This window comes from Salvelinus alpinus, chromosome 23 (assembly GCF_045679555.1).
Source record: "Salvelinus alpinus chromosome 23, SLU_Salpinus.1, whole genome shotgun sequence".
Lineage (NCBI taxonomy): Eukaryota > Metazoa > Chordata > Actinopteri > Salmoniformes > Salmonidae > Salvelinus > Salvelinus alpinus.
Window position 1 is genome coordinate 13,063,424 of NC_092108.1, and position 25,720 is coordinate 13,089,143.

Below are 25,720 nucleotides of genomic sequence, written 5' to 3' on the forward strand. Positions count from 1 at the left end.
ATCTTTCCCTGTAAGTTCACAGTCTGGCCTAGAGGGAAAGAGTTCCGTGTTTATATCTTTCCCTGTAAGTTCACAGTCTGGCCTAGAGGGAGTTCAGTGTTTATATCTTTCCCTGTAAGTCCACAGTCTGGCCTAGAGTGAGTTCAGTGTTTATATCTTTCCTTGTAAGTTCACAGTCTGGCACAGAGGGAGTTCAGTGTTTATATCTTTCCCTGTAAGTTCACAGTCTGGCCTAGAGGGAAAGAGTTCAGTGTTTATATCTTTCCCTGTAAGTTCACAGTCTGGCCTAGAGGGAAAGAGTTCCGTGTTTATATCTTTCCCTGTAAGTTCACAGTCTGGCCTAGAGGGAGTTCAGTGTTTATATCTTTCCCTGTAAGTTCACAGTCTGGCCTCGAGGGAAAGAGTTCAGTGTTTATATCTTTCCCTGTAAGTTCACAGTCTGGCCTAGAGGGAAAGAGTTCAGTGTTTATATCTTTCCCTGTAAGTTCACAGTCTGGTCTAGAGGGAGTTCAGTGTTTATATCTTTCCCTGTAAGTTCACAGTCTGGCCTAGAGGGAAAGAGTTCCGTGTTTATATCTTTCCCTGTAAGTTCACAGTCTGGCCTAGAGGGAAAGAGTTCAGTGTTTATATCTTTCCCTGTAAGTTCACAGTCTGGTCTAGAGGGAAAGAGTTCCGTATTTATATCTTTCCCTGTAAGTTCACAGTCTGGTCTAGAGGGAAAGAGTTCAGTGTTTATATCTTTCCCTGTAAGTTCACAGTCTGGCCTAGAGGGAGTTCAGTGTTTATATCTTTCCCTGTAAGTTCACAGTCTGGCCTAGAGGGAAAGAGTTCAGTGTTTATATCTTTCCCTGTAAGTTCACAGTCTGGTCTAGAGGGAAAGAGTTCAGTGTTTATATCTTTCCCTGTAAGTTCACAGTCTGGCCTAGAGGGAAAGAGTTCAGTGTTTATATCTTGTGCTCTACATGTCCTCAAGTGTGCGCTATCAATCTACCCACAAGCCATGCCTGGAAATGTCAACATAATGTCCCCGACTCTCCCTCCCTCTCATCTCCCTCTCTCTTTCGGGTCACTCATTCCTCCTTATTATTTATGACTCTCTCTCTCTCTCTCTCTCCTTCCCTCTCCCTCTCTCTATCTCTCCCTCTCCTTCTTTCTCTCCTTCCTTCTCTTGCGCTCTCTCTCGCTCTCTCCTTCCCTCTCTCGCTCTCTCCTTCCCTCTCTCTCTCTCTCTCTCTCGCTCTTTCTCTCTCCCCTTCCCTCTCTCGCTCTCTCCTTCCCTCTCTGACTCTTTCTCTTTCTCTCTCCCCTTCCCTCTCTCCCTCTCTCTACCACCCTCTATTTTCTTCCTTCTGTGGCTCTCACACACATACTCTGGTGGGTGTCCTTCAGTACAGCTGCAGTAAAGCCCAGTTTGTCTGAACCGTGACTGTGACCATGACCCTAAACATGATTCTGGATGGGACAAGTGACTGCATACTTCAGCTCACAACACTCACTGTCTATGACCACAATATGACCTAACGGTTCACCTCTCCACTCACCGCTGTGGGAATCCTAACCTTGACCACATTAACCAACCCAACGAAAACTAATTTCCCTGGATTCTTACAAATCCAGGAATTCCTGAAGACACCATTGATTGTATTTGACAGTAGTTGGAATGTTCAGAATAAGTCAAAGATCAAATGTAATGATCTACTGTACTGTACACACATTTCTGAGAAAGCTGTCCAATAAATCACCTTTTCATCCTGTGTCTCGGCATGCCCCTCTCCTTGACTTTTCCTAAGGGGTGTTTTTAACGCCACGGTCCGTCCTCCTGTGTAGGAGGGTGAACAACACTTCCTTCCTGAGAGAACAGACCTGGAAGCCTAATGAGTAGGTTCAACGTCATGGTGCACTTTAAAGTATTTGAAGTTTATTTGTTTCATTTTGTCTTGAAAACGGGTTCTTATCATATACTCTGTTTGTTCTATGGAGATAGACAGGAGCCAGAGTGTGGTAGCCTGTAGAGGGCTCCCGATTGGCGCAGCGGTTTAAGGCACTGCATCTCAGTACTAGAGGCGTCACTACAGACCCTGGTTCGATCCCGGGCTGTATCACAACCGGCCGTGGGGCGGCGCGCAATTGGCTCAGCGTCGTCCGGGTTAGGGTTTGGCCAGTGTAGGCCGTCATTGTAAATAAGATTTTGTTCTTAACTGACCTGCCTAGTTAAATTGAAAACATGTAAAGGCTGTTTACTATGCCTCCATCTACTTTGTCCTGTCCTCCGTCTTCACCGAAAATAATTGTCAGATGGCAGCCATCGTTTTCACCCCCCCCCCCCCCCCATTTATTTTTATTTATTCCTATCGGTGGACAGAAGGGAAATCAGGACATTTGAGAGGACTGGGACATACAGCAGCTCCTGTCCGTTCTGTGACATCAGGATCAAACACTAGCCTATATATTGATAGTAGTCTCAGTACCTCAGAGGTTTGTCAATGGGCAACATGAATGCAACTAATAAACCGGCTTGGCTGAATGAAAAAATTAAACCAACACATTTGGTTTTTCTCACCAGTCTCTGAGGTTATGTTGCTGCCCACTACAGTACACAGTCAGTCTCTGAGGTTATGTTGCTGCCCACTACAGTACACAGCCAGTCTCTGAGGTTATGTTGCTGCCCACTACAGTACACAGTCAGTCTCTGAGGTTATGTTGCTGCCCACTACAGTACACAGCCAGTCTCTGAGGTTATGTTGCTGCCCACTACAGTACACAGTCAGTCTCTGAGGTTATGTTGCTGCCCACTACAGTACACAGTCAGTCTCTGAGGTTATGTTGCTGCCCACTACAGTACACAGCCAGTCTCTGAGGTTATGTTGCTGCCCACTACAGTACACAGTCAGTCTCTGAGGTTATGTTGCTGCCCACTACAGTACACAGTCAGTCTCTGAGGTTATGTTGCTGCCCACTACAGTACACAGCCAGTCTCTGAGGTTATGTTGCTGCCCACTACAGTACACAGTCAGTCTCTGAGGTTATGTTGCTGCCCACTACAGTACACAGCCAGTCTCTGAGGTTATGTTGCTGCCCACTACAGTACACAGTCAGTCTCTGAGGTTATGTTGCTGCCCACTACAGTACACAGTCAGTCTCTGAGGTTATGTTGCTGCCCACTACAGTACACAGCCAGTCTCTGAGGTTATGTTGCTGCCCACTACAGTACACAGCCAGTCTCTGAGGTTATGTTGCTGCCCACTACAGTACACAGTCAGTCTCTGAGGTTATGTTGCTGCCCACTACAGTACACAGCCAGTCTCTGAGGTTATGTTGCTGCCCACTACAGTACACAGCCAGTCTCTGAGGTTATGTTGCTGCCCACTACAGTACACAGCCAGTCTCTGAGGCTCTATAGCCACCCTTCCTTAATTATGGGTAAACACCCATTCTAAGCCCAACAGACCGTGACGGATTGAGAAATCATTTCATTTCATTGTTACGTGATAAGCCCAAGCATTGTATGAAGTCTTTTTGTTAATTCAGCTGCTCCGCAGTTGGAGCAGGTGTGGTGTAGTTGGGGCTTCTGATCTTAATGTTTACCAGCTTAGCAATTATATTTGATGTATAATATATTGTCGTTAAGACACATGATTATACTGGTCACGGTCATGAATATGACTTATCATCTGATTTAGTTGCTTCCCACTGGGCACAGATGTCAATTCAATGTGTTTTCCACGTTGGTTTAACGTAATTTCATTGAAATGACGTGGAAACAACGTTGATTCAGCCAACGTGTGTCCACTGGGTTGTTATTGTTCATATCGTTGTTTTGTGATTCTGTTGATGCTGTGTCTGGCTAACATCCATGGCCCCCTGGTTAATATTTTCTCCTGTACTCTCTTTCTCTCTCTCTCTCTCTTTCTCTCTCTCTCTCTCTCTCGCTCTCTTTCTCTCTCTCTCTCTCTCTTCTCTTCTCTCTCTCTCTCTCTCTCTCTCTCTTTCTCTCTCTCTCTCTCTCTCTCTCTCTCTCGCTCTCTTTCTCTCTCTCTCTCTTCTCTTCTCTCTCTCTCTCTCTCTCTCTCTCTCTCTCTCTCTCTCTCTCTCTCTCTCTCTCTCTCTCTCTCTCTTTCTCTCTCTCTCTCTCTCTCTCTCTCTCTCTCGCTCTCTTTCTTTCTCTCTCTCTCTTCTCTCTTCTCTCTTCTCTCTCTCTCTCTCTCTCTCTCTCTCTCTCTCTCTCTCTCTCTCTCTCTCTCTCTCTCTCTCTCTCTCTCTCTCTCTTTCTTTATTTCTTTCTCTCTTTCTCAACACAGCTTCACAAACACTGAACCAGCTGTTTGTTTAGAAGAAATCAGTTTGCCCTGAGCCAGTAGGATGATTTTGATGAGGGTTTTCATTTTATGACACTCAGCATTCATGTCAATCTCCCAACATCTTCATATCAAGTCAGAGGGAACTCATGTACTCTCGAAAAACTTGACCTACTTCTTCACTTCCCTCGAAAACATAGTCATGTTAAACATCAAAATAGTAAAACATGATTTGTTGATCTGTCTCTTTACCCCTGAATCTATTCTGTTGTTTTTATTGTGTTAGCAAAAACGGCCTGTTGGTTTAGTGATGTCTTTGTTTTTACAAGGATCACTGGGGCCTTTTGATTGACTCAGGCTGTGCAGTAACATCAGGCAGGTGCTGAGAGAGAGAGAGAGAGAGAACAGTCTGCAGCACCCGGTCTCACCCTACTAGAATCCGAAGTCAAATGTCTACTGTTTGCTGATGATCTGGTGCTTCTGTCACCAACCAAGGAGGGCCTACAGCAGCACCTAGATCTTCTGCACAGATTCTGTCAGACCTGGGCCCTGACAGTAAATCTCAGTAAGACCAAAATAATGGTGTTCCAAAAAAGGTCCAGTCACCAGGACCACAAATTCCATCTAGACACCGTTGCCCTAGAGCACACAAAAAACTATACATACCTCGGCCTAAACATCAGCACCACAGGTAACTTCCACAAAGCTGTGAACGATCTGAGAGACAAGGCAAGAAGGGCCTTCTATGCCATCAAAAGGAACATAAATTTCAACATACCAATTAGGATCTGGCTAAAAATACTTGAATCAGTCATAGAGCCCATTGCCCTTTATGGTTGTGAGGTCTGGGGTCCGCTCACCAACCAAGATTTCACAAAATGGGACAAACACCAAATTGAGACTCTGCATGCAGAATTCTGCAAAAATATCCTCCGTGTACAACGTAGAACACCAAATAATGCATGCAGAGCAGAATTAGGCCGATACCCACTAATTATCAAAATCCAGAAAAGAGCCGTTAAATTCTACAACCACCTAAAAGGAAGCGATTCCCAAACCTTCCATAACAAAGCCATCACCTACAGAGAGATGAACCTGGAGAAGAGTCCCCTAAGCAAGCTGGTCCTAGGGCTCTGTTCACAAACACAAACACACCCCACAGAGCCCCAGGACAACAGCACAATTAGACCCAACCAAATCATGAGAAAACAAAAAGATAATTACTTGACACATTGGAAAGAATTAACAAAAAAACAGAGCAAACTAGAATGCTATTTGGCCCTAAACAGAGAGTACACAGTGGCAGAATACCTGACCACTGTGACTGACCCAAACTTAAGGAAAGCTTTGACTATGTACAGACTCAGTGAGCATAGCCTTGCTATTGAGAAAGGCCGCCGTAGGCAGACATGGCTCTCAAGAGAAGACAGGCTATGTGCACACTGCCCACAAAATGAGGTGGAAACTGAGCTGCACTTCCTAACCTCCTGCCCAATGTATGACCATATTAGAGAGACATATTTCCCTCAGATTACACAGATCCACAAAGAATTCGAAAACAAATCCAATTTTGATAAACTCCCATATCTACTGGGTGAAATTCCACAGTGTGCCATCACAGCAGCAAGATTTGTGACCTGTTGCCACAAGAAAAGGGCAACCAGTGAAGAACAAACACCACTGTAAATACAACCCATATTTATGTTTATTTATTTTAACTTGTGTGCTTTAACCATTTGTACATTGTTACAACACTGCATATATATAATATGACATTTGTAATGTCTTTATTGTTTTGAAACTTCTGTATGTGTAATGTTTACTGTTCATTTTTATTGTTTATTTGACTTTTGTATATTACCTACCTCACTTGCTTTGGCAATGTTAACACATGTTTCCCATGCCAATAAAGCCCCTTGAATTGAATTGAATTGAGAGAGAGAGAGAGAGAGAGAGAGAGAGAGAGAGAGAGAGAGAGAGAGAGAGAGAGAGAGAGAGAGAGAGAGAGAGAGAGAGAGAAAGAGAGACAGAGGGAAGGAGAGAGAGAGAGAGAGAGAGAGAGAGAGAGAGAGAGAGAGAGAGAGAGAGAGAGAGAGAGAGAGAGAGAGAGAGAGAGAGAGAGAGAGAGAGAGAGAAGAAAGAGAGACAGAGGGAAGGAGAGAGAGAGAGAGAGAGAGAGAGAGAGAGAGAGAGAGAGAGAGAGAGAGAGAGAGAGAGAGAGAGAGAGAGAAAAGAGAGACAGAGGGAAGGAGAGAGAGAGAGAGAGAGAGAGAGAGAGAGAGAGAGAGAGAGAGAGAGAGAGAGAGAGAGAGAGAGAGAGAAGAGAGAGAGAATGTATTGTGTCAGAGCTTGCTAGCAACATGTCTGCAACCTGATTGGCTTAGCTACACGTTGTTGTTGCTTCTCGCCAAGGAGAAGAGAGAAAAAAAACTGTTCCTTAAAGTACATGTTTGCCCAGAGACAGGGAGTAGAGAATCATCCAACTGCTGCTTTATAAAGAACAAAGAGATCCTGTTTCTCTTTTATAGTGTTGTAATAGGCCAGGGTGTGTGTCTGTGTGTGTGTTTATGTGTGTGTTGTATTTGAAAGCCCTGTAATTTCTTATTTTTTTTAAGTCAGGTTGCGTGTGTGTTTTTGTTTGCTCAATGTCAGAGTAGACTTTGATCAGCAGGATTACCCATAAAGCCTAGCTCAAATGTTTTACTTAGATTAGACAGTGTCCGCTGTGCCTTACTAAATGTGACCTTGACATTTGAGCCCAAATACATAACCCATGCACAGTTTGGATGTTGTTGAAGATCAACTTATTCTATTTATGAAGACATGTTTTTATTAGATCACTTTGGATTGAATTGGCACCAAGGACTGAATTTAGGAATGATTCTGGTTTTGGGTTCTGCTCTCAGGCAATACAGTTTTCAGATGCGTAAAAACAGCCAAAGAAAACAATGACAAGACAACAAAATTACAAAGTTGAAACCCTGGTGTAGCAGAGGTGGTTTGGTGAACTGTACTGTCATATAATGAGTCACCTTGCCTGAGACCTTTGTGCTATACCTCCCAGTGTTAATGTCTAGGCTTTAGCTGAGTAGGCTAACACCGACCAGAGTCACAGACTCCAGGCTAACGGACTCCGGGCTAACGGACTCCGGGCTAACGGACTCCGGGCTAGCAGACTCCCCGGACTAGCAGACTCCCCGGGCTAGCAGACTCCCCGGGCTGGCAGACTCCCCGGACTAGCAGACTCCCCGGGCTAGCAGACTCCCCGGGCTAGCAGACTCCCCGGGCTAGCAGACTCCCCGGGCTAGCAGACTCCCCGGGCTAGCAGACTCCCCGGACTAGCAGACTCCCCGGGCTAGCAGACTCCCCGGACTAGCAGACTCCCCGGGCTAGCAGACTCCCCGGACTAGCAGACTCCCCGGACTAGCAGACTCCCCGGGCTAGCAGACTCCAGGCTAGCACCAACCAGAGTCACACAGACTCCAGGCTTACACGACCAGAGTCATACAGACTCCAGGCTAACAGTGTTGTGTGTGTCTGCGTTTGTGTGTTCCAGGGGGTCGTATCAATGGCAGAGACGTGTGGATGTACAACTCCCAGCTCAACCTATGGATCAGAGTGGCTTCACTCAACAAGGGACGCTGGAGACACAAGATGGGCGTCCTACTGGGGAAGGTAAGCAGATTACCTAACCCCCCTTTATTTACTCATCTTCCTGTTTGTGTTCATTGTCCCCACGTTGAAATCTGGGAGGGGACTGTGGATCTGTCTCCGTCTGTTAGTAAGTTCGTACGTTCGTCACACGCCATATCTCAGACAGCACTGGCCCCATTTTGACAAAACTTGCGTGAATGATGCATCTTGCCATAGAGATCCGGCATTTACAAAATTACACCGATTGGCCAGATGGTGACGCTACACCAAGCGATTGAAAATGCAAACTTTGAAAGATCACACCCCTCACTGTTTGACCTAAAAGTCATGACATTCGGTACATAGGTCCCTCTCCTCACAAGGAACACATTTGCATCAGGGGTCCTATAAGATCGCATCAGGGGTCCTATAAGATCCGCCATGATGGATTGTCCTCCATTTAGAATGTTTAGAAAAACAATTAAAACTCTACTCTTCTGGCACCGAAGGACCGATCATTACAAAACTTGATATGTGGCATCTATGGACAAAGGACCCTCAATGCAATAATTTCCAGACTAGTACCTAAAACAACATGGCCACTATTGATCAATAAACATTTATGTGGGCGTGGTCTGGCACATAAATGCATATAAATCAGTCAAGGATATTTGTATTGTAACACAATTTGGTACACATGTTGCAAACACTGTCAAGACTCAACATATGCAAGAACATGCATATCGACCACACGGTGGAGCTACAATGGAAACATGTTTTGTTGCTGTCATTATAGTCTAGTTTGAATTGTTGTCACTAATTGGCTAATTGGCTAATTGGCCCAAGGGCTCCATCATTCTTGGGGGACTGTTACCTTGTTTTTTGTTATCGTTATTCATTATTCACTATGTATTCTTTATATATCCATTATCGCTCTCAATGCTGGGCAAAGTACATATATATGATCTTAATTGGATCACTCTTTTGTTGCTGAGAATTCCTGGGGTCCAAAAATAGAAAAGAGGGCCTAGAGAGCTGCCCTGCGGTACACCACACTACACCACACCCTATATGTTTGGCATTAGAGAAGCTTGAAAAGCCATAAAACATATGTTTCTCAACAATAGGTTATGGTCAATAATATCAAAGGCTGCACTGAAATCTAAAATTACAGCTCCCACCATCTTCTTACTATCAATTTCTTTCAACCAATCATCAGTCATTTGTGTCAGTGCAGTACATTTTTTTAAACTTATCTATTGTTTTCTTAACACTTTTCTTAAAACTGCATTGTTGGTTAAGGGCTTGTAAGTAAACATTTCACTGTCAGGTGTTGTATTCGGCGCATGTGACAAATACAATTTGATTTGATTTGAAGCTGATATGTCTGTTGTTAGAACCAGTAAAGGCTGCTTCACCACTCTTGGGTAGTGGAATGACTTTGGCTTCCCTCCAGATGAGCCTCATGATTTACATAAATTAACTGAAAACACGCAATAACACATAGCAGTATTAACAGTTAATGTATTAACAGTTATTAACATATTTACAGTCTTGCACTTTTAATGTAGCCTAATTTTGCCCAGCTAATAGCCTAACCACCAGTCAAGCAACATTATGGATTTAACATCCTGTTGCTGCAGGATTATTTTGCTGCGACAATACTGGTCAAATTAAGATCCTACATCTGTAAGCAGGTGATCTCCCTGTACCTCTCAATGGGATAATTTAGTCCTATTTTAAAACTAGAAGGATGCATCCTTACTTTATCCCCTTCCTTGAATCACTTATTTGACATGATTGAGAAATTGTAGCAATATTGAACATTTGGACATACAGTTGAAGTCGGAAGTTTACAGCCGTGGCCAAAAGTTTTGAGAATGACACATATTCATTTTCACAAAGTCTGCTGCCTCAGTTTAAATGATGGCAATTTGCATATACTCCATAATGTTATGAAGAGTGATCAGATGAATTGCAATTAATTGCAAAGTCCCTCTTTGCCATGCAAATGAACTGAATCCCCCCAAAACATTTCCACTGCATTTCAGCCCTGCCACAAAAGAACCAGCTGACATCATGTCAGTGATTCTCTCGTTAACAGGTGTGAGTGTTGACGAGGACAAGGTTGGAGATCACTCTGTCATGCTGATTGAGTTTAAATAACAGACTGGACGCTTCAAAAGGAGGGTGGTGCTTGGAATCATTGTTCTTCCTCTGTCAACCATGGTTCCTGCAAGGAAACACGTGCCGTCATCATCGCTTTGCACACAAAGGGCTTCACAGGCAAGGATATTGCTGCCAGTAAGATTGCACCTAAATCAACCATTTATCGGATCATCAAGAACTTCAAGGAGAGCGGTTCAATTGTTGTGAAGAAGGCTTCAGGGCGCCCAGGAAAGTCCAGCAAGCGCCAGGATCGTCTCCTAAAGTTTATTCAGCTGCGGGATCGGGGCACCACCAGTACAGAGCTTGCTCAGGAATTGCAGCAGGCAGGTGTGAGTGCATCGGCACGCACGGTGAGGTAAAGACTTTTGGAGGATGGCCTGGCGTCAAGAAGGGCAGCAAAGAAGCCACTTCTCTCCAGGAAAAACATCAGGGACAGACTGATATTCTGCAAAAGGTACAGGGATTGGACTGCTGAGGACTGGGGTAAAGTCATTTTCTCTGATGAATCCCCTTTCCGATTGTTTGGGGCATCTGGAAAAAAAAGCTTGTCTGGAGAAGACAAGGTGAGCGCTACCATCAGTCCTGTGTCATGCCAACAGTAAAGCATCCTGAGACCATTCATGTGTGGGGTTGCTTCTCAGCCAAGGGAGTGGGCTAACTCACAATTTTGCCTAAGAACACAGCCATGAATAAAGAATGGTAACAACACATGCTCCGAGAGCAACTTCTCCCAACCATCCAGGAACAGTTTGGTGACGAACAATGCCTTTTCCAGCATGGTGGAGCACCTTGCCATAAGGCAAAAGTGATAACTAAGTGGCTCGGGGAACAAAACATCGATATTTTGGGTCCATGGCTAGGAAACTCCCCAGACCTTAATCCCATTGAGTACTTGTGATCAATCCTCAAGAGGCGGGTGGACAAACAAAAATCCACAAATTCTGACAAACTCCAAGCATTGATTATGCAAGAATGGGCTGCCATCAGTGGCCCAGAACTTAATTGACAGCATGCCAGGGCGGATTGCAGAGTTCTTGAAAAAGAAGGGTCAACACTGCAAATATTGACTGCATCAACTTAATGTAATTGTCAATAAAAGCCTTTGACACTTATGAAATGCGTGTAATTATACTTCAGTATTCCATAGTAATATCTGACAAAAATATCTAAAGACACTGAGGCAGCAGACTTGGTGAAAATTTATATTTGTGTCATTCTCAAAACTTTTGGCCACGACTGTACATACACCTTAGCCAAATACATTTAAACTCAGTTTTTCACAATCCCTGACATTTAATCTGAGTAAAAATTCCCTGTCTTAGGTCAGTTAGGATCACCACTTTATTTTAAGAATGAAATGTCAGAATAATAGTAGAAAGAATGATTTATTTCAGCTTTTATTTCTTTCATCACATTCTCAGTGGGTCAGAAGTTTACATATACTCAATTAGAATTTGGTAGCATTGTCTTTAAATTGTTTAACTTGGGTCAAACGTTTTAGGTAGCCTTTTAGGTAGCCTTCCACAAGCTTCCCACAATAAGTTGGGTGAATTTTGTCCCATTCCTCCTGACAGAGCTGGTGTAACTGAGTCAGGTTTGTAGGCCTCCTTCCTCGCAAACGTTTTTTTTTCAGTTCTTCCCGCAAATGTTCAATAGGATTGAGGTCAGGGCTTTGTCATGGCCATTCCAATATGTTTACTTTGTTGTCCTCAAGCCATTTTGCTACAACTTTGGAATTATGCTTGGGGTCATTGTCCATTTGGAAGACCCATTTGCAACCAACCTTTAACTTCCTGACTGATGTCTTGAGATGTTGCTTCAATATATCCACATAATTTTCCATCCTCATGATGACGTCTATTTTAAGAATTTCACCAGTCCCTCCTGCAGCAAAGCCCCCCCACAACATGATGCTGCCACCTGTGCGCTTCACGGTTTGGGTGGTGTTCTTCGGCTTGCAAGCCTCCCCCTTTCTCCTTCAAACATTATGATGGTCATTATGGCCAAACAATTCTATTTTGTTTCTTCAGACCAGAGGACATTTCTCCAAAAATTACAAACTTTGTCCCCATGTGCAGTTGCAAACCATAGTCTGGCTTTTTTATGGCAGTTTTGGAGCAGTGGCTTCTTCCTTGCTGAGCGGCCTTTCAGGTTATGTCGATATAGGACTCGTTTTACTGTGGATATAGATACTTTTGTACCTGTTTCCTCCAGCATCTTCACAAGGTCCTTTGCTGTTGTTCTGGGATTGATTTGCACTTTTCGCACCAAAGTTCGTTCATCTCTTGGAGACAGAACGCGTCTCCTTCCTGAGCGGTATGATGGCTGCGTGGTCCCATGGTGTTTATACTTTCGTACTATTGTTTGTACAGATGAACGTGGTACCTTCAGGTGTTTGGAAATTGCTCCCAAGGATGAACCAGACTCGTGGAGGTCTACAATTTTTTTTTATGAGGTCTTGGCTGATTTCTTTTGATTTTCCCATGATGTCAAGCAAAGAGGCACTGAGTTTGAAGGTAGGCCTAGAAATAAATCCACAGGTACACCTCCAATTGACTCAAATGATGTCAATTAGCCTATCAGAAGCTTCTAAAGCCATGACATAATTTTCTGGAATTTTCCAAGCTGTTTAAAGGCACAGTCAACTTACTGTATATAAACTTCTGACCCACTGGAATTGTGATACAGTGAATTATAAGTGAAATAATCTGTCTGTAAACAATTGTTGAGAAATTACTTGTGTCATGCACAAAGTAGATGTCCTAACCGACTTGCCAAAACTATAGTTTGTTAACAAGAAATTTGTGGAGTGGTTGAAAAACAAGTTTTAATGACTCCAACCTAAGTGTTTGTATACTTCCGACTTCAACTGTAGCATTTGTACATAGAATAGGTGCTACTGAATGTGTGTGTTAATGAATTGGTATACTAGCAATGCCAGATGTTTTCCCTAACTACTAAGCCAAACTGCTTGCCGCTACTGTATGGTATAGTAGGTATGGTAGCTGGCAGCAGTTAATTAGCAGTTAGGGAAGGTGTCTGGCATCGGGTGTATCCATGCAAACAGTCAATTAGAGTGTCTGCCAAGAAGAGAGAAAAAAATGTTACAGGAAGACAAGCAAACGTTACCTGGAAAATCAACTTTTGTGACAGAGCTGTAACTGTATTTTCGCTTGGCTGATGAAACAGTGCAACATAGTTTCAGAAGGATCAACATGTTTCGCAATCCTGCTAGATTCTTTGGAAATTAACACGTCTGGCCTTACCTGGCCTAGTTTGAGTATCAGTCTCTTTGGCACATGACATGGAGTACAGGGAGTGGATTATCTAAAGAGACTGCCACTCAGGCTATACCTGACCCGACTATAACCTGAGGAATCACACAACTCTGTTGAGTGCTTTAGGTGACAAGCCAAATTTCTTCAGCCTCCTGAGGTTGAAGAGGCACTGTTGCGCCTTCTTCACCACGCTGTCTGTGTGGGTGGACCATTTCAGTTTGTCTGTGATGTGTACGCCGAGGAATTAAAACTTTACACCTTCTCCAATACTGTCCCATCGATGTGGATAGGGAGGTGCTCCCTCTGCTGTTTCCTGAAGTCCACAATCATCTCCTTTGCTTTGTTGACGTTGAGTGTGAGGTTATTTTTCCTGACACCACACTCCGAGGGCCCTCACCTCCTCGCTGTAGGTCGTCTCGTCGTTGTTGGTAATCAAGCCCACCACTGTAGTGTCATCTGCAAACTTGATGATTGAGTTGGAGGCACAGTCATGGGTGGACAGGGAGTACAGGAGAGGGCAGGGAACTCACCCTTGTGGGGCCCCAGTGTTGAGGATCAGCGGGGTGGAGATGTTGTTTCTTACCCTCACCACCTGGGGGCGGCCCGTCAGAAATACCAAGACCCAGTTGCACAGGGCGGGGTCGAGACCTAGGGTCTCGAGCTTAATGACGAGTTTTGAAGGTACTAAGGTGTTAAATGCTGAGCTGTAGACAATGAACAGCATTCTTACATAGGTATTCCTCTTGTCCAGATGGATAGGGCAGTGTGCAGTGTGATGGCGATTGCGTCGTCTGTGGACCTATTGGGGCGGTAAGCAAATTGGAGTGGGTCTAGGGTATCAGGTAGGGTGGAGGTGATATGATCCTTGACTAGTCTCTCAAATCACTTCAGGATGACAGAAGTGAGCGCTACGGGGCGATAGTAATTTAGCTCAGTTATCTTAGCTTTCCTGGAACAGGAATAATGGTGGTCATCTTGAAGCATGTGGGCACAGCAGACTGGGATAGGGAGCGATTGAATATGTCCGTAAACACACCAGCCAGCTGGTCTGCGCATGCTCTGAGGACGTGGCTAGGGATGCCGTCTGGGCCGGCAGTCTTGCGAGGGTTAACACGTAAATTTTTTTTACTCACGTTGGCCACTATGAAGGAGAGCCCACAGGCTTTGGTAGCGGGCCGTGTCAGTGGCACTGTATTATCCTCAAAGCGAGCAAAGAAGTTGTTTAATTTGTCTGGGAGCAAGACGTCGATGTCTGCGATGGTGCTGGTTTTCTTTTTGTAATCCGTGGCTGACTGTAGACCCTGCCACACACGTCTCGTGTTTGAGCTGTTGAATTGCGACTACTTTGTCTCTATACTGACGCTTTGCTTGTTTGATTGCCTTGCGGAGGGAATAGCTACACTGTTTGTATTCAGTCATGTTTCCAGTCGCCTTGCCATGATTAAAAGCGGTGGTTCGCGCTTTCAGTTTTGCGCGAATGCTGGCATCAATCCACGGTTTCTAGTTAGGGAAGGTTTTAATAGTCACAGTGCGTACAACATCACCAATGCACTTGCTAATAAACTCGCTCACTGAGTCAGCGTATACATCAGTGTTATTGTCTGATGCATCAGACAATAACACTGATGTATACGCTGACTCAGTGAGCGAGTTTATTTGCAAGTGCATTGGTGATGTTGTACCCAGTCCACGTGATCCAAGCAATCTTGAAGTGTGGAATCCAATTGGTCAGACCAGCGTTGGATAGACCTGAGCACGGGCGTTTCCTGTTTTAGTTTCTGTCTTGGTCAATTGAGTCGTGGTCAGATTTGCCGAAGGAAGGGCGGGGGAGGGCTTTGTATGCATCTTGGAAGTTAGAGTAGCAATGGTCCAGAATGCTACCAGCCTGTGTCACGCATTCGATATGCTGATAGAATTTAGGAAGCCTTGTTCTCAGATTATCTTTGTTAACCCCCAGTTACAATAAAGGCCCTGAAATCAACTGAAATGACCTGAAATAATTTGAAATCTACTGAAATGAAATGAAGAGGGTGTATTATAGTAGAATGAGTACGAGTGTATATCCGGCCATCCTCTTAATAGGTGTCCCCTCCCCTTTATAGGTGTCCCCTCCCTCCATTCTCTTAATAGGTGTCCCGTCCCCTTTATAGGTGTCCCCTCCCTCCATTGTATTTATAGGTGTCTCCTCCCCTTTATAGGTGTTTCCTCCCCTTTATAGGTGTCCCCTCCCCTTTATAGGTGTTCCATCCCCTTTATAGGTGTCCCATCCTCTTAATAGGTGTCCCCTCCCCTTTATAGGTGTCCCCTCCCTCCATTCTCTTAATAGGTGTCCCGTCCCCTTTATAGGTGTCCCCTCCCTCCATTGTATTTATAGGTGTCTCCTCCCCTTTATAGGTGTTTCCTCCCCTTTATAGGTGTCCCCTCCCCTTTATAGGTGTTCCATCCCCTTTATAGGTGTCCCCTCCCCTTTATAGGTGTCCCCTCCCCTTTATGGGTGTTCCCTCCCCTTTATAGGTGTTCCCTCCCCTTTATAGGTGTTCCCTCCCCTTTATAGGTGTCCCCTCCCCTTTATAGGTGTTCCCTCCCCTTTATAGGTGTTCCCTCCCCTTTATAGGTGTTCCCTCCCCTTTATAGGTGTCCCCTCCCCTTTATAGGTGTCCCCTGCCCTTTATAGGTGTTCCCTCCCCTTTATATGTGTCCCCTCCCCTTTATAAGTGTCTCCTACCCTTTATGGGTGTTCCCTCCCCTTTATAGGTGTTCCCTCCCCTTTATAGGTGTTCCCTCCCCTTTATAGGTGTTCCCTCCCCTTAATAGGTGTCCCCTCCCCTTTATAGGTGTCCCCTCCCCTTTATGGGTGTTCCCTCCCCTTTATGGGTGTTCCCTCCCCTTTATAGGTGTTCCCTCCCCTTTATAGGTGTTCCCTCCCCTTAATAGGTGTTCCCTCCCCTATCCTCTTAATAGGTGAGCTGATTCCTAAAGCAAACTGCCATATCTGGTTTGATCCAATCCAGCTGTTTCACCATGTCTCACTCTTCATCCCAGCTAAAACCATGACCTTTACTTGCATCTTGCCAATGTGAAGTGAATTGGAGTGAAACAAATGTAACAGTGGGTCCAATTTATTAGTATGTGTTTCCTCTGTGCCTAGTGGTTTTCATTAGTGAATACCTCATTGGATCAGACTGTAAGTCTGAATGTATTGTAATGTTTTTAAAATTGTATAAACTGCCTTAATTTAGCTGGACCCCAGGAAGAGTAGCCTTGGCAGCAGCTAATGGGGATCCATAATAAATACAAACTGAAAACCTGACTGGTTCTCAACAGTGTCCTATTATAGTGAAATAGAATGACAAGCTGATTGGAAACCATATCTGCCCTGTTGTTTTAACCATGCCTTTGTTTTTAAAGTATGTACTTTAATTGCTCTGGTGTGTTAGTTTCAAGGCTTACGTCACTGTATAACACTGGTGTGTGTGAGTGTGCGTGCGTGCGTGTGTGTGTGTGCGTGGGCACGCGTGTTTGCATGTTGTATAGCTGGTTACTTCATTGTATTGTGGTGAGCCGTGCCTGTAGGGTGTTGTCATAATAAGACCAATGCAGACTGGCCTCATTCAGGCCTTGTTGAGCCAGAGAAAGGCTGTTTGCGCAATTGCTGGAAATCACAACACACCGCCCATGTGATGCCTTTACTGACAGCCCATGTTGCACCAATTCAGCCCAAATTCTTCCAAGGACCTTGTAGAGATGTGTGTGTGTGTGTATCGGATTCATGACATCTTCTGAGTTTACGGCCTGCTTTCTCTGACTCAGGCTATTCAAATGTCCATTTGTCATCTAGACATTTAGTCAACATTACTAGAGTACCAGGTAATAACAGCATTCTTACACTAGTGGCAGGACCCTTATCCTTTTTTCTGTTTTTCTGTTGTTTCTCTTTTCGTCTCTCTTTCCCTCTTTTTGTCCGTCTCTCTCTTCCTGACCAGATCTGAGAGGGAGCTTGTTTGATGTCCTTAAAGATTCTGTCTATTCAACAATAATGTTTTTACTGTAGCTCTGTACCTTAGTAAAGGGTTTGAACCATCGTAAAGAAAATGTATTTTTACACCCTTTCTATCCTGTTTTTGTTAAATCTCTGCTCCCCCTTATCTCAAGCCCTGTATCTCTTCTGCCGTTATGGTTTTCCCGTATGTTTGTTCCTCTTCTCCAAAGGCTGTTTGGATGAGTATAATGCTGTGTTCTTAGTAATTTCCTCTTTATATTTTTGTTCCTGTTGCTAGAGGGCTGGAGCCACCAACTTCCCTGCTGTTACTGTCCTGCTGTAAGCTGTTATTTTACAGTTCTCCAAAGAGGAGTTATATAGAGATCCAATTGAATACATTGTGCAGACTGATTGGCATCACATACCGTTTTGAGCTGACCCTTGGATGGCATTGTAACCCAATAAACTTGATATAAATTATACACACAGAGAGACACAATTGTAGGAGCTGTGCGTCGTGTCTGCAGTCCAAATGGCACTCTATTCCCTATGTAGTGCACTACTTTTGACCAGAGCCCTATGATCCTATGGTCAAAAGTAGTGCACTAAATAGGGAACAGGGCACCATTTTGGACACTGTCCCCTAACTTCCTGCTGGACGGGTTTCCTGCCAGAGATAGTAATGTAGGTCAGCTCTTGTTTTGCTCTCTCTGGAACATGCTGTGCCCAGCCACGGCTGTCCTCCTCTCTACCACGGATGCTGCACTGTGTTGGACATGCTTAACTATACTGGATCAGAAGTCCCCACAACAATGATAAATAAACAAAAATTCTACCAACTGGGGACATTTTGTTTGTTTGTTTCGAGGGGGTTTAGGGGTTAAGTTTAGAATTTGTGTTAGTGTCAGGAGTTAAAGGTTAGGGTTAGTGGTTAAAGGTTAGGGTTAAGTTTAGGTTTTGGGGTTAGGGTTAGGTGAAGGATTAGGGTTAGGGGTTAGGGAATGTAGGATTCTGAATGGGAATCAATTCTGTGTCCCCACAAGGTTAGTTAAACAATACTGTGTGTGTGTGTGTGTGTGTGTGTGTGTGTGTGTGTGTGTGTGTGTGTGTGTGTGTGTGTGTGTGTGTGTGTGTGTGTGTGTGTGTGTGTGTGTGTGTGTGTTTATCGAGGGTGTGAGGTGTTTATGGTGAGTGTGTGAGTTGGATGAGATGGAGGGGGAACTGATCCAACCCTGCCCTTCCTCTCAGCCCCTAAAGGCTGTTTGTCTGTCCTCAGAGAGGGGAAGAGGGATCCAGCCCTTCCTCTCAGACCCTAAAGGCTGTTTGTCTGTCCTCAGAGAGGGGAAGAGGGATCCAGCCCTTCCTCTCAGACCCTAAAGGCTGTTTGTCTGTCCTCAGAGAGGGGAAGAGGGATCCAGCCCTTCCTCTCAGACCCTAAAGGCTGTTTGTCTGTCCTCAGAGAGGGGAAGAGGGATCCAGCCCTTCCTCTCAGCTCCTAAAGGCTGTTTGTCTGTCCTCAGAGAGGGGAAGAGGAATCCAGCCCTTCCCTTCCTCTCAGACCCTAAAGGCTGTTTGTCTGTCCTCAGAGAGGGGAAGAGGGATCCAGCCCTTCCTCTCAGCCCCTAAAGCCTGTTTGTCTGTCCTCAGAGAGGGGAAGAGGGATCCAGCCCTGCCCTTCCTCTCAGCCCCTAAAGGCTGTTTGTCTGTCCTCAGAGAGGGGAAGAGGGATTCAGCCCTTCCCTTCCTCTCAGCCCCTAAAGGCTGTTTGTCTGTCCTCAGAGAGGGGAAGAGGGATCCAGCCCCTCCTCTCAGACCCTAAAGGCTGTTTGTCTGTCCTCAGAGAGGGGAAGAGGGATCCAGCCCTTCCTCTCAGACCCTAAAGGCTTCGGCATGCTTCGGTTTGGCTGGCTCCTAGGCAAACCAAATGAGTATGCTCGCATACCTTCAACCTTCGCTTGAAAAATTAGAAAAAACATCAATAGTACTGTTTGTCCATCTTGAGACGCCGTAGCCAAAATAGTCCAAATTAATGTAAAATAATCTAAGATAACTCTAAGAAATCTGTGATTAATTTTGATTTTAGTCGAGCAATTTTACATCTTGGTGTTTGGTGCAGTATTTCTCAAGTGAAAAAATGTGCATGAAAACAATTCATGTATCGTTGAATTCCAACACTTCATTGAATAATCCCTACTGTTGACCAATCACCGACAAAGGGTCGTAGACTTTGACTACCGAACTTTGACTTGCCTATAGAATTTTTTTTGTGTTTGTACGAACAGCCGAAAAAAAACCTTGCTGTAGGCCAAAAAGGAAGAAAAACGTCACAAAATGTCATCATAATATACAGTGCGTTCTGAAAGTATTCCGACCCCTTCACATTTTTCCACATTTTGTTACGTTACAGCTGTGTTCTAAAATGGATTCAATAAATTATTTTCCTCATCAATCTACACACAATACCCCATAATGACAGAGGGAAAACAGGTTTTTAGAAATTGAAGCAAATTTATAAAAAAAATATATATACAAAATACCTTTTGTGGAGGGTCTTTTGTGGAGTGAGTCAAGAGTTTCAAGTTCCTTAGTGTCCACATCACCAGCAAACTATCATAGTTCAAACACACCAAGTGAGTCATGAAGAGGGCACGACAACACCGTTTCCCCCTCAGGAGACAGAAAATATTTGGTATGGGTCCCCAGATCCTCAAAAAGTTGTACAGCTGCACCATCGAGATCATCCAGACTGGTTGGTATGGCAACTGCTCGGCATCCGACCGTAAGGCGCTACAGAGGTTAGTGCGTACGGCCCAGTACATCACTGGGACCAAGCTTCCTGCCATCCAGGACCTAAATACTAGGCGTTGTCAAAGGAAGGCCCAAAAAGTTCTCTCTGCTACCGCATGGCAAGCAGTACCGGAGCGCCAAGCCTAGGTCCAAGAGGCTTCTAAACAGCTTCTATCCCCAAGCCATAAGACTGCTGAACAATTAATCAAATGGCCACCCAGACTATTTACATTGCCCCCCCCAACACACACACTGCTGCTACCCGCTGTTTATTATCTATGCATAGTGACTTTATCCCTATCTACATGTACACATTACCTCGACTAACCTGTACCCCCTGCACAAAGACTCAGTACCGGTAGCCCCTGTATATAGCCCCATTATTGTTCTATTTTCTTAACTCTATTTCTTGAACTGCATTGTTGGTTATCGCTTGTAAGTTAGCATTTCACAGTAAGTTCTATACCTGTTGTATTCGGCGTATGTTGATGTGACATTTCATAATTTTATATTTTATACATTTGCTAAAATTTCTAAATACCTGTTTTTGCTTTTTCATAATGGGGTATTGTGTGTCGATTTAAAAAAAATAGGCTGTAACGTAACAAAATGTGTAAAAGGTCATGGGGTCTGAATACTTTCAGAATGCACTGTATACACCTTTACACCTTTGGCCTTTCTAGGGAGTTTCTCCTAGCCACCGAGCTTCTACACCTGCATTGCTTGCTGTTTGGGGTTTTAGGCTGGGTTTCTGTACAGCACTTTGAGATATCAGCTGATGTAAGAAGGGCTATATAAATACATTTGATTTGATATACACGAACTGTATGTCTGTCCTTGCGGGGGAGAACTATAAAGAGTCCCTTTGTCCTTCTGAGAACTGTGATGCTTTGTTAGCAGCACATGGCTACTCTTGACTCCTGTGTGTAGCATGGTGCGTTGTTTGAACACACACACACACACACTTGTTCTCCCTCCCTCCCACCGTGTCCCTGGTTAAAGCCAAGTGTGGCGTAGGGGCTGGAGAGAGAAAGAGTCAATGGGTTTGTTGATTTGGATTTTTTCTCTCTCTCTGTCTCTCTCTCTCTCTGTCTCTCTCCCTCTCTCTCTCTCTCTCTCTCTCCCTCTCTCTCTCTCTCTCTCTCTCTCTCTCTCTCTCTCTCTCTCTCTCTCTCCCCCTCCCTCCCTCCCATTTCTGTCAGTTTGGAATGTAGGCAGAGTTAGGAACTGCCTCAGTTGCTATGCAAATAGCCAGGGGTCTATTATGCTGTCCCTGGCTACCCACACAGATCCTCTGGTTGCTCCTCTACCTTACTGACGTGCTCTGAACCCATTAACTTCAACGACTCCTTTCATATTTTGTTTTGCTTAATTGAAGAGAGAAAACAGTTTTAGAAAGATAGGGGAAAGGTCAAAGGACAGTGGGCTGTATTCATACCCATGCCGACTCTGGGATACATGTGTGTCAGGGTCAGCAGCTGTAACCACCGGACCACACAGACCACGCACGGTCAGAGGCTGTAACCACCGGTCCACACAGACCACTCACGGTCAGAGGCTGTAACCACCGGTCCACACAGGCCCCGGTCAAAGGTTATGTTGTTCTGACCTCACTGTTGTTGTCATTTACATTTACATTACATTTTAGTCATTTAGCAGACACTCTTATCCAGAGCGACTTACAGTAGAGTGCATACATTTTATTACATTTTTACATACTGAGACAAGGATATCCCTACCGGCCAAACCCTCCCTACCGGCCAAACCCTCCCTAACCCGGACGACGCTATGCCAATTGTGCGTCGCCCCACGGATCTCCCGGTTGCGGCCGGCTGCGACAGAGCCTGGGCGCGAACCCAGAGACTCTGGTGGCGCAGCTAGCACTGCGATGCAGTGCCCTAGACCACTGCGCCACCCGGGAACCCACATCTGCTGACTCTAACAATAACACACAGCAGAAAAACATTCACATAACTTCACATTCACATATCACCACGTATCATCAGTACACCACATATCACCACGTATCATCAGTACACCACATATCACCACGTATCATCAGTACACCACATATCACCACGTATCATCAGTACACCACATATCACCACGTATCATCAGTACACCACATATCACCACGTATCATCAGTACACCACATATCACCACGTATCATCAGTACACCACATATCACCACGTATCATCAGTACACCACATATCACCACGTATCATCAGTACACCACATATCACCACGTATCATCAGTACACCACATATCACCACGTATCATCAGTACACCACATATCACCACGTATCATCAGTACACCACATATCACCACGTATCATCAGTACACCACATATCACCACGTATCATCAGTACACCACATATCACCACGTATCATCAGTACACCACATATCACCACGTATCATCAGTACACCACATATCACCACGTATCATCAGTACACCACATATCACCACGTATCATCAGTACACCACATATCACCACGTATCATCAGTACACCACATATCACCACGTATCATCAGTACACCACATATCACCACGTATCATCAGTACACCACATATCACCACGTATCATCAGTACACCACATATCACCACGTATCATCAGTACACCACATATCACCACGTATCATCAGTACACCACATATCACCACGTATCATCAGTACACCACATATCACCACGTATCATCAGTACACCACATATCATTACATAGCATCTTCATCTTCGGTTTTGCTGCTTCAATTCATTAATTGATACTCATAGGAATGTAATTGCTAATTAGACTGATGTTTAACGGCTTGTTGTGGTCCGTGTCTGTCTCGTATTGTAATGAGTTTCTGTGTGATTGATACTCCCCAGAGCCCCTAGAGACTGGATGGACTTTGATGCCAGACCTCAGAGAGAGTGTGTGTGTTTCATAATAATAATATTTGTCCTATATCAACACATTAACAAGTGTGTGTTAATATATTATTCATGTGTGAATTGTTTTTCATATCCCACTGAGACGCCCTCGTAGAGTGGGGTCACGACCAGGGTCTGCCGTGTTAACTTTTACTCCACTACATTGCTAAAGAAAGTAATGTACTTTTTACGTGATACATTTTCCCTGACTACCAAAAGTACATTTTGAATGCTTAGCAGGACAGGAAAATGGTCCATTCACGCACTTATCAAGAGAACATGCCTGGTCATCACTACTGCCTCTGATCTGGCAGACTCACTAAACACACATGCTTTGTTTGTAAATTGTCTCTGAGTGTTGGGTAGCCCCTGGCTGTCCATGAATTTAAAAACATGAAAATGGTGCCGTCTGGTTTGCGTAATTTAAGGAAGTTTAAATGATTTATACTTTTACATTTGATACTTAAGTATATTTCAGCAAATACATTTACCACGCAGTACGAGGAAGAGCGCGGTTTTGTTGTTTTGAAAAGGTTGTTGTTTTGAAAGTGTATTGTAAAGTTCTTAGTAGCCACGACGCAGTTGGCGTCAGTTGCTGTGACTGCTAGTCTCTGTTCAGTGATCCTGCCGACCAAGGACGAGTCTGACGAGCTATTTGGCGTTGCAGCTAGCCTAGGTGCTAGCTAGCTGCATATCAAGCTAGCATGGTTTTCTTTAGGGCTTGAACGCAGCCCGTGACTCGGTTAGCCATTGTGGCTGGGCCCGCGGATTGTCCCGGGTTTGTGGCTGTCTAGATCCCTGCTGTTTGTTGTTGCTTTCAATCTTTCCTGTGACCTGCCCTGTCGGGACACAAAGAGTTCTACAAGCAGTTGTTACAACAAAATAGCTTCAAGTGTTTCGATGAGTTGAAACTTGAGAACAGCAAGATGTCAGCAATCTGTAAGTCATTGAGAGAGGACATCAGTTCTGTGTGTGAATCCATGATAAACATTGAAGGATAAATCCGACTATCTCGAGGGACAGTCAAGGCAGAAAAACATAGTTGTGAACAGAATTGCAGAATCTCCACATGAGACCTGGACGGAGTCTGAAGACAAAGTGAGGGAAATGATCTCTGAGAAATTGAAGATGGGCCAAAGGAAGATTGAGGTGGAGCACACCCACAGGACTGGAAAACCCACCACCGGCCCAGGTGACAGGCCCAGGCCGATAGTGGTCAAGTTCCTGAGGTTCAAGGACAAGGTAGCTGTTCTGGAAAGAGCCAAGAATTTGAGAGGAACGTATATCTTCCTTAACGAGGACTATCCTGAATCTGTGCGCCAGAAGAGGAAAGAACTGATCCCAGCCATGAAAGTTGCCAGAGCCCGTGGGGACATTGCTTATATCCGCCATGATAGGCTCATTGTCCACCCTTCCTCCCAGAAGCCTGGAGGGGATGAGAGAGCCAAGCCTATGGGATCGTAGCTTCAATCCCGCAACAGACACACTCACACACCAATTAATTAATGGACTGCTGAATGTAAAAAAGATATATATCTTGCTTTGTTTGCTCTTCAGTATTATGTCTCTCTGGAAAGGGCTGAAAATAGCCCATATTATTATATGTAGCCTTAGAAATAAGGTTCATGATATCAATAACTTGCTAACATTAGATAACATTCATATATTAGCCATTTCTGAGACTCACTTAGATAATTAATATTGATGATACATCAGTAGCAATACAAGGATATAACATCTATAGAAGAGACAGGAATGCTTATGGGGGAGGTGTTGCTGTATATATTCAGAGCCATATCCCTGTTATGCTTAGAGAATATCTTATGTCAGGTGTTATTGAAGTGTTGTGGTTGCAGGTTCACTTGGCACATCTAAAGCCTTTTCTTTAGGGGTGTTGCTATAGGCCACCAAGTGCAAACAGTCAGTATCTAAATATAATGTGTGAAATGCTTGATATTGTATGTGATGTAAACAGAGAGATCTACTTTCTTGGGGACCTGAATATTGACTGGTTTTCATCAAGCTGTCCGTTCAAGAGGAAGCTGCTTACTGTCACCGGTGCCTGTAATTTGGTTCAGGTTATTAATCAACCTACCAGGGTGTTTACAAACACTACAGGAACAAGATCATCCACATGTATCGATCACATTTTTACGAATACTGTAGAACTTTGTTCTAAAGCTGTATCCGTTGGATGCAGTGATCACAATATAGTGGCTATATCCAGGAAAGTGAAAGTCCCAACAGCTGGGCCTAAAATAGTGTATAAGAGATCATACAAAATATTTTGCTGTGACTCTTATGTGGATGATGTTAAAAGTATTTGTTGGTCTGATGTGATTAATGAGGAGCATCCAGACACTGCACTTAATGAATTTATGAAATTGCTTCATCCAATAATTGATAAACATGCACCTGTTAAGAAACTGACTGTTAGAACTGTTAAGGCTCCATGGATTGATGAGGAATTGAAAAACTGTATGGTTGAAAGAGATGGGGCAAAAAGAGTGGCTAATAACTCTGGCTGCACATCTGATTGGCTCTCTTACTGCAAATTGAGAAATGATGTGACTAAACTTGTTAGTAATTACTATCTTGTCTCATCGCTACAACTCCCGTACGGGCTCGGGAGAGACGAAGGTCGAAAGCCATGCGTCCTC

General features: G+C 44.4%; 1 protein-coding gene across 4 annotated transcripts in view; it reads left to right on the forward strand.

Annotated features, from left to right (window-relative positions):
• The window catches only part of LOC139550260 (kelch-like protein 24), a 48,596-nt gene that overhangs the window by 9,935 nt on the left and 12,941 nt on the right, over positions 1-25,720 (forward strand). For all 4 annotated transcript variants that reach the window (XR_011669995.1, XM_071361037.1, XM_071361036.1 and 1 more), the window contains exon 5: positions 7,852-7,970. Coding sequence is in view for 3 of the 4 variants with exons in the window: in XM_071361037.1 (XP_071217138.1) it covers positions 7,852-7,970 (119 nt within the window). In the remaining variant the exon portion in view is untranslated. The remainder of the gene's footprint in view (positions 1-7,851; positions 7,971-25,720) is intronic.